Raw genomic sequence first — 9219 nt, 5'->3', positions numbered from 1 at the left:
GGCGACGGGAAATACAATGGCTTGGACTATCCTTACTTCAGTGTCCCGTTTTATCTCTTAAGGATCCTGTCTAGTTCTTTCATAGCTGCCCTTCCCAGTTTTAATCTTCATCTGATTTCTTGAATGCAATCTCTGTTTTGGTCAAGGATGGATCCAAGGTATTGGAAATCTTTGACTATTTCTATCAGAACTACTACACGACATTTTATCTGTATATTCAGCCTCCATATCCATGGATTTTTAAACACTGGATTAAAGCATCTACGGCTTAAAAATATTCCAAAAAAGGTAGAAATTCCAAAAAGCAAATTTTTCTTTTTGCAGTTTTATATAAGGGACATCATTTTGCTATCCACTGTGTTTAATGGGACTTGAGCATCTGCAGGTTTTGCTATCCACGGTATGTCCTGGAACCAAACCTCAGCGGATACCAAGGGCCCACTATATGTCTAAAACACACCTACACAACAAAACTATAAACATGTAACTTTGCTCATTTGTGCCTTTATGGTCTTCCAAAGGTTTCCATGTCCTTTTCTCTCCTGCATGTTCTTCTCCTTCTCTCCCGTCTCTAATCTCTGGACAACAATTGGAGACCCCAAAAGACCTCCACGCCTGACATGCTTTCAAAGATGAACCTGCCAGTGCATGCAACCCTAGCTTTGGATTAGCTTTTGAGTTTCACGTCACTCTTTGTACAGCAGGGTTCTTCCTCCCCTCAAGAAAGGATATTCTCATCAGTTGAGAGCTAGCTGGAGACTTCATTTGCTTTCTTGTGCTCTTAAGAGGGTGGTGGTCAAAGCACTTCACAAGCTAATGCACTTTTTTTCCTGAGAGCCTCTCAGCTGAATAGCCTCGAAGTCAACATTGCTAATACCGTTGTATTGAATTTGAAAGGACCTGAGCTTCAGAGAGGTACTTATTTCTGGAAATTAGCATTGGCTGTAGTTATCTGAAACTCAGCCTCTCCACTATTGTTGAGTTCTTTGCGAGGCAGAGATGGAAAGCATATCCTCCAATGATTCCCAGATGAAAACCTGCAGGACACGTGTGGCCAAACAATACCAGAGTGTGGTTAAAATGGCAAAAAAAGGCAATAATGTGGAAGAACAAACAAGCTAGGAGAGGCCGCAGCAGTTTGCCTTTGCTTGTGTCTACTGGGAAGGACATGATTCCTCCTTTGCCTTTCTCCCTGCTGAGTTTGCAGCTATTGAAGCGAGCTGAGGATGAATAAATTGGGAGGTGGACAAAGGAACTGGGACATTTGAAAAGCAGCTGAAATAGTGGAACCATCCTTGCCGAATCGGAGGGCATGTTGAACATGCTCAGAGAGCATAAAATGGTGAATGCACCTCATGCTGCAACATCTTATTGCAGGTCCCCTTTGCAAATGTGTTCTGTATCTACTAATTGGAGTAGCGAAGGAGACAAAAGAGATACGCAGAAAACTTTGGTTGCCCATCCTTGGCTGCTGGCAGTCCTATTCTGCAACCCCATTTGCTGCTGCAATTTCATCATGCATTGCCAGTGTACTTATGTGCACTTTGCAGTCTTATAGTGCTAACAGTCATTGTTTATCTCTGTTTCTTGCTAAAATGATGAATTTAACTTACCCAGCAATCCGCTTCGGTTGTTTCTAATAAGCAAACACATTAACTTAACATACGCTCTTCCCTGTTTGTCTTCTTCTGTAATCACATTCTGATCCTCAGTGCCTTTTGTTCCTTCTCACGGTATACAATTAATAATTTTTTGCTGCAGTCATTAAACTTTTAGTGGTTTCTGTACCCTCTTGTCTTAATGTATTCTCGAGGAGATCCATCAAGACAACATGGGAGTTTAGTGGCCATTATCTTTTCCTAATTTCATTGGGCGGGTTCTTAATGTTGCAGGTAATTAAAGTCTGCTTTGCTGGAGACCGTGTCCTCCTTGCTTTTCCTTCAGCCTGAATAAAAAGGATGGGCTAAACCTGAACTCTTAGCCATTTCTTGAGTTAAAGAAGTGGGGTACAATATCCCCTCCCCCTTGCAAATCCCAAGCAATATATCCTTAGAAACAACACCTATGTTTGGCAAGCCAGCGTAGTCTAGTGGTTTGAGTGTTGGGACTAGGACTCTGGGGATGAAGGTTCGAATCCTTGCTTAGCCATAGAAACACATTAACATAGACTATTCCTTTGGGCAAGTCACACTCCCTCAGACTAAGAGGAAGGCCATGGCAAACCTCTTCTGAATAAATCTTGCCAAGCAACCCCCTCAATCAATCAATCAATCAATAATCAATATTTACTTATGGTCAATAGACAATGTTGGAGGCTGTTTTAATTATAAAATTATAGATCTACAGAGTCAAAATAAGTAAAATAAAATGACTTGAAGGCATGTGAAACACACACACACCTGTTTTTGTCTTACTGTTTGTATGCATTAGGACTGAATGCAAGCTGCTGGATGGCAAAGGTATACGGCTTTGGAACATGGAGGTTCCATTTAGCTCCTAGGACAGTTAAACTTTAAGTGGCCCACTGTCTTCTTACAGATCAAGAAGGTTTAAAGCCGTTTCCCCTGGTGGAGTTAATCTCTACAGCAAGCCTTCTGAATAAGGTATAACTGCTCATTTGTTCTTTTATTAGCTCCCAAATGTTTGCATATCATCCTCTTCTCTCCTGCTATCCGTCTCTGCCCTATCCGCCTCCTGCCTCTAATCTCTGGAGCTGTGAGATAAACTACTATTAATTGTTTTACTGGCTATTCTCCCCTGGAGAGCGGAGGCTAAGCATGGAAATTGCACAGAAGGCTGAGACTAAATGAAAAGAAATACAGGTGCTTTGGGCAGGAGACTGACTTGGTCTACGGCCAAATTGTCTCTACTTTCCTGCCAGTTGTGAAGGGAGAGATATCTGGATGTTCAGGGCCTCATTCCCACTACCTTTTAAACTGGATCCCAAATCAGTTTGAACCAATTTAAATGACCCTGGTTCGCACTTGAACCGAATCGCTGAAGCAATTTGGAGAGGGGGGCCATGCGCTAGACTAGACCCACTTAATCTGTGTCTTTTTGATGCTGATTTTTTCAGCGCCTTTTTGGATAAATCAATTCCGCGCAAGTGTGAACCAGATGCAGATCAGAACTGATTTATGCATTTTGTCCACTCCAGGACTATGACATGTTTTTGGTCCACCCATCTATCTCTACTCCCTCTCCCCCTTCTCCAAAATTTCCATCATTGCAACATATAAACAGAGGCACGTCTCCCCTGATTGGCGTAATGTTTCCCAATTAGGCCAATTTGGAAGTCTGCTAATGAGTGGGTTTAGTGAGCAAGGCTACAGTCTCAGGCCCTGATGGATGGGTTGATTGTGCCACCTCTCTGTCGGAAGATAGGAAGGCTCCAAAGAACATCTGGTTGGGGGAAGATGAAGCCCAAGTAAGTGGCAGAAGAGGGAGGGTAATGGTTTTCTAAGTCACATGCTTTTACTATGGGCTATGAGAACCTCTGTGCCACTACAGGGAGTGAATCCATGGGTTGGTACATGTGTTGCACCATCTGAGAGAGCATGATGTGACTGCCTTACTGAGGTTCAGCCAGTGCTGGAGGGGTGCATGTACACTATTAAGCAGACTTGCCTGTGCCCCACTTTTCTCTCTGTTTTACTGTTCCTTGCATTGCTAGGTAAGCATTCTGGAGGCAGGCACACACACAGTAACAGTAGGATCAGCTAGAGCAGGATCCCAGCTTCATCCTCAGCTCAAGTTTTATTGCATCGTTTGCCATAAACATATCACTGAAATCTGCCACCACAAGTCTGTGTTTCTCCAGCCCTTCTTCATCCTCCTCCCAATGCTGATGCTGCTAAAAAACCTTCTACTAGACAGAGGAAGAAAAGGGGAGAAATGGAGGCTCTAGCGGGTGTAAAAAGACTTTGTAAAAAAAGAGCTTTGTCATCAGAGGCAGTATTAACTGCACTATGCCTGTATTTCTCTTGGGTTTTGTGTGCAATTCCCTGGCTTTGCTTCCCAAATACACCAGGCAGCCAAGAAACAGAGTAAGGAAGGAACATTGTAAAGTAATCAAATGTCTTGTCCCCTTGGGCTTATGCGGCCAATGATACAAAATTCTGTAATGGAGGGAGACTGAAGCGCAATAGCTGAAGCAAAGCCACTGGTACACTGTTGCAGACTCATAATGGAGCTGCCTTCCAGGCTCTCAGGGGGGTTTGTGGTTCTGGCCAGACCCATTTACAATGTGAGTAGCAGCCAGCCGAGCCGCTGTCTCCGTCACGCCTGACGCGGAACGTCCCACTCTTTCTTGCTTACGGTTACCCTTTTGACACAGTTGGTGCTTGCCCTGAAGCTACAATTAACTCTGAATTACTGGTAATTTGCTGCAGAAGGGAACATGGCACAAGGATGAATGGCCCCAGTCCTTGGCTGGTGGGCCAAGTATAGGCTTCATTTTATGCAATCCAATACATACAGTAATCCAAAAGAGTAACATTGACCAGCTCTAACTAACCCCAACCATCATTCTGTGTCTACCTAACAGGCTCAGTCCTCATTTTTTCCCTCTGCACTTTGGGAATCCACCTACTGTATATATTTATATATAGGTATAGAAATTTTAAAACCTGGATTGACTTCTCTCTTTTCTTTTTGGTAAAGCCTGCCTTGGGCCCAGGTTATGCGGCCCGATGCCATGAACACCTGCACTTCTATTTACCATGGACATCCGCCACAGGTTTGTGAGTCTCCGAAATCCAAATCAGCTGTGATTTAGGTTGGCCTCTCTTGCATTTGAACATCAGTACAGATTATTAAAGGGTCACATTGAGGCATATGTTTGGCTAAAGATTGCCTCTTCACCCACCTAACCCACTGTTTACCTGTCTGGGCATCGACTGTGATTGAATTTTGCTTGTGTGTGTGTGTGTGTGTGACACAGATACACTGAGGCACACACATGGCTATGAATGCCACAAACACTGGGAGGCATGGATTTTGGTATCCAAGGGTGGTCTTGGAACCCAGCCCCAGTGGCTACCAAGGGCCCACTGTAGATAGCAAATGGCAAAATGGAAGGTTTGCTGTTTAAAATGTGTGTGTGTTTGGAACATTTTCAAGCCATAGATGGTTGAATCTGTGGGTAAAACATCCATGGATGTGGTGGATGAATGATACAAATTCCTCCTTTATTTGGCTGGGGTTTTTTTGCTCACTCACAGCATCCTCTTCAGCCTCACATTTCAAAGAGGAGTTGTTGTGTTTTCTTCTTCTTTGCCTTCCTTTCTTTTCCTCCTTTCTTTCTCCTCCTCCTCTTTTTCTTGCTCCTTCCTCTCCCACCTTCCTCATCCCTTTCTCCTTCTCCTTTAATCTTCTTCCTTCCTTCTTTCTCCTTCTCTTCTTCCTTCCTCCCTTCCTCCTTCTCCTCCTTCTCTCTGGGGGCCTGCAGTCAGAGGAGCCAAGGCTGGGCGCAGAGGGGCGGCCCTTTCCTGGGCTGGGGCTCCTCCTCCTCCTCTGCCTGCCTCCTCTCTCTCTCTCTCTCTCTGGGCAGCAGAGGCACTGGTGTGGCTGGGCTCTCTTCTCCTGGAGCCGGAGGAGGAGGAGGAGGAGGAGCAGGGCTCCCAGCAGCCGGAGCCGCCAGGGGCATGGGCGGCGTGGGCCTTGGGGCTGTCTGGCGCTGGCGATGAAGGCCCTCCGCCTTCCCGAGGGACCATGGGCACCGCCGTCTCCAAACGCCGCTCCCTCCGCCACGAAGCCGTGGCCTCGGTGGCGGCCAAAGTCCGGTAAGCAGCAGGAGGCGTCCTCCTTTGCCAGGACACGTCCTCCATGGGTCCCCCGGGGGCTCTCTAGATGCCCAAGGAGCCTCTCAGTCTCTCCAGAAGGGGACTCCAAAGAGGAGCGTGGTTTTTCTGGGTGGTGTCCGGAGGAGCTTTCCTTTGGGGCACGTCCTCCATTGTCCTCCATTTCCCGGTGCCCCCTTGGCAGGGGGGGCATCTGGTCCCCTTGGCTTTGAGGGGGGGCTGGGTGGCTTCGGGGAGGCAGAGAGAGCCGCCTCGGAAGGTGCCAAAGCTGTGCGTAAAAAGCGGTGCGTAAAGGCGCAAAGGAGCCCAGGAGGCGTGGAGGGTTGGGGGCCACTTTCTCCCCCTTTCCCCCGATCACTCCCTTCGATGGGGGCTGGAAGGGGGCCAGGAAGGCTTGGGGAACGTGGGCAGCCCAAGAGAGATGCCCACCTGGGGAAGGGAAGGAAGGCTTTGCCGTGCGTAAAAGGCTGGTGCCACTTTGAAGGCAGCTTTGGCAGTCCCTGGTTTGGGGGTTCCGAAAAGGAAAGGCTTAGGGAGCTGGGAATGTTGAGTCTGGAGAAGAGACGGTTCAGAGGTGATGTGACAGCCCTGTTTCAAGGCTTTGAAGGGATGTCATAGCGAGGAGGGAGCAAACTACAGGAAAAGAGATTCCAGAGCAACCTTAGGAGGAACTTCCTGACTGTAAGAGGTGATGGACTGTGGAAGATGCTGCCTTGGAAGTGTGGAGTCTCCTCCTTTGGAGGTCTTTAAACAGGCTGGATGGCCATCTCTCAGGGATGCTTTGATTGTGAGTTCCTGCATGGCAGAATGGGGCTGGACTGGATGGCCCCTGGGGTCTCTTCCAACTCTATGGCTCTATGATTTAATGACACCTAGACACACCTTCTGGGCCTTTGTGTCTAGGAAACGTAAGCAAATTTTGAGGGGAGGCTTAGTTTTCATCTCCAAGCTATCCCATTACATTTGTTGTTGCGTGACTTCAAGTCAACTTATGGCAACCCTAAGGTGAACCCCTATCATGGGGCTTTCTTGACAGCTTTCTTCTTCTTTTTATTCTTCTTGATATTATTCATATCCAGCCTTCCTCCCAGTACAAGGACTCAAGGGTTGGCTATGGCCATCCTCTGCGGCTGAGAGAGTGGGACTCACCCAAGGTCAAATCCAGTGGATTTCCATGGCTGAGCTGGGATTGTAAGCCTGGTCTCCAGAGTCATAAAGGAACACTCAAACCACTACATCACACTGTTCCTGGACATGGGGCAAAAGGGGGAAGGCATCTCAGCCCTGGGTGCCTTCTCCATAGATGGCCAGGTTTTGGTGTCCTTCAACTCAGAGGAGGGGGCCAAGCCATCTCGCTTAAGGGCAAAACGTCATCCCCAGCCCCAAGTTTCTTCTCCCCTCTGCCTGGCATTTTCTCCAGCAGTGTGAGAGAAGACCACCACCCAGACTTTGCGGCTCCACAAGCGGGTCATCATCTCCTCAAGGTGTGGGACTCTGCCTCCTTCTTCCCTCCTGTCAGTTCCCTTCTGTATTTTTAGTCTGGTTGGGCCAAAATAGCAGCTGACATGAGGGGGGAAATGTTTGGACAGCTGCCTAAGGTTTGGGCAGGGATGGGAGGGGAGTCATAAACCGGTTTGTGGCAAAGTCCCAAGGAAGCCCACCATCGCTGGCTGCTGTGGTCAGTTTCCAGTTCTGTAAAGGCAGTCCGATCTGCACTTAGTGAGGGGCATTTGTGCAGTTCTGAAGCCAATTTGGCCACAAGCATGGACCCTCCCCTTACATTTATGCTGGGGGGGTGAGCATCTCAGTCCTTATCAGACCCCCAAAAGATCAGACACCAATGGACTCTTGTGTACTGGATCAAACCCCAATGTGTGACCACACTGGGGTTTGTATAGTCAATACAGTCAGAAGTGTCCAGATTTATATATTCTTTAATTCTTAATAGGGTCTTACATACCTCCCCTTTTTCTTGGTATATAAATTTATGCTTTAAACAATTTAATAATTTTCCTTTGCGATGTTCTTACGATCTTCATGGTAGCTGCATTGTTAACTGCTTTAGTTCCTGCCACTATTGTTATTCACTGTATTCAGTCTTTACTGTTTGGTTTAAAAAAAACACCTACATGCCAGCATGCTAAATTGATAATGACCTGCCGTGCCAGTCTTGAGGCCATCTACCTGCAAGCAGCGCTCACACCTTGTTGACCCAGAAAAAGAGGTCCTGAATTGGGCCAGCTGGTGCTTGAAGCGCCTTGACTCTCCGCTGCATTTGGTGCTTTGTACGTGCCTGGCATCATCCCCCGTTCCCTCGCTCCGGACGAACAGGTGAACAAGGATTAGTGGACTCAGTTTCTGGATGACACAAAAGTGAAGAGACCTGCAAGAACTGCAGGGGAGACTGAAAATGTCAGGGTTGACTTTATTGGAAAACGGAAGCCATTGAAGAAAACAAACGGCTCTCTTGTGCAAGGGAATTTCAGAGTGGTTCCTTTGTCGGTTGCTGCATTTTGGGGAAGAGAAAGGCGCAAGGAAGGACCAGAAGCCGGTTTTTGTATGGAGAACGGAAAATCTTTTGCAAGCGCAAGAAGTCTTGAGCGCAAGAGATTTCAAGTGCACTGTTTAGATTTGTGGCTTGGGGGCGGGTGGGTTGCATTCCCATAGGAACCTTGCTGCTACAGAGCAGTGAAAGAGGCAACTCTTGAATCCCTGCTCATCTTCATTCTTTTTTGGATATCTGGTCCAATCATGATGTTGATCCCAAACAAAAATATCTCCTCTCTCTTGCAAACACAAAAAAGTGCAGGGTTCTTTACATGACAGCATGATACCAATGACTTGAGACTCCAGTTTACATTTAACATAGGATTTGGAGCATAGTATGGCATTCTCAGAGCATTGAGAACTTTGGTGGGACCTGAGTCCGACCGTTTTCACAAGTATGGTTGGTATGGACATGAGATAGGGACTTCTCAACGATTGACCCCAGGGTCTGGAACTCACTCCCTTAGGAAGCCAGCATGACCCCTTCCTTGTCCTTTTGTCAGCAAGTGAAGATGCTTTTGTTCTGACAGGCTTTTGGAACTGAAAGTTTTTAAGGGAAGGGTTTTTAAAGAGGGCGCTGTATTTTAGTTGTGGTTGTGTGCCTTCGAGTTGTTTCCAACGTATGGTGACCCTAAGGTGACCCTATCACAGGGTTATCTTGGCAAGTTTCTTCAGAGGGGGTTTGCCATTGCCATCATCTGAGGCTGAGAGAGTGTGTCTTGCCTAAGTTTACCCAGCAATATTTGTACTCTGCTCTCTATAGTCCAATGCGCAAACCATTACACCACACTGGTTCTCTTGAATTATTTTAGATTGGATTCTATTTAACTGCTTTTTATCCTTCGTAAATGTTTGTTTTAAATTGCTTTAC

At 46.8% G+C, this 9219-nt stretch overlaps 1 protein-coding gene across 2 annotated transcripts in view; it reads left to right on the top strand.

Annotated features, from left to right (window-relative positions):
* Positions 1-5597: 5597 nt before the first annotated feature.
* The window catches only part of LOC149308079 (NMDA receptor synaptonuclear signaling and neuronal migration factor-like), a 38495-nt gene continuing 34873 nt past the window's right edge, over positions 5598-9219 (top strand). For both annotated transcript variants that reach the window (XM_089535041.1, XM_089535042.1), the window contains exon 1: positions 5598-5783. In XM_089535041.1, coding sequence (XP_089391167.1) covers positions 5713-5783 — 71 coding nt within the window. In that variant the 5' untranslated portion in view covers positions 5598-5712. The remainder of the gene's footprint in view (positions 5784-9219) is intronic.

Source organism: Sceloporus occidentalis, unplaced genomic scaffold, assembly GCF_023333645.1.
Source record: "Sceloporus occidentalis isolate IW3139 unplaced genomic scaffold, rSceOcc1.0.p SCAF_8, whole genome shotgun sequence".
Classification (NCBI taxonomy): domain Eukaryota; kingdom Metazoa; phylum Chordata; class Lepidosauria; order Squamata; family Phrynosomatidae; genus Sceloporus; species Sceloporus occidentalis.
Note: the sequence above shows the minus strand (reverse complement) of the source record. Positions and strands in the feature narration are given on the sequence as shown.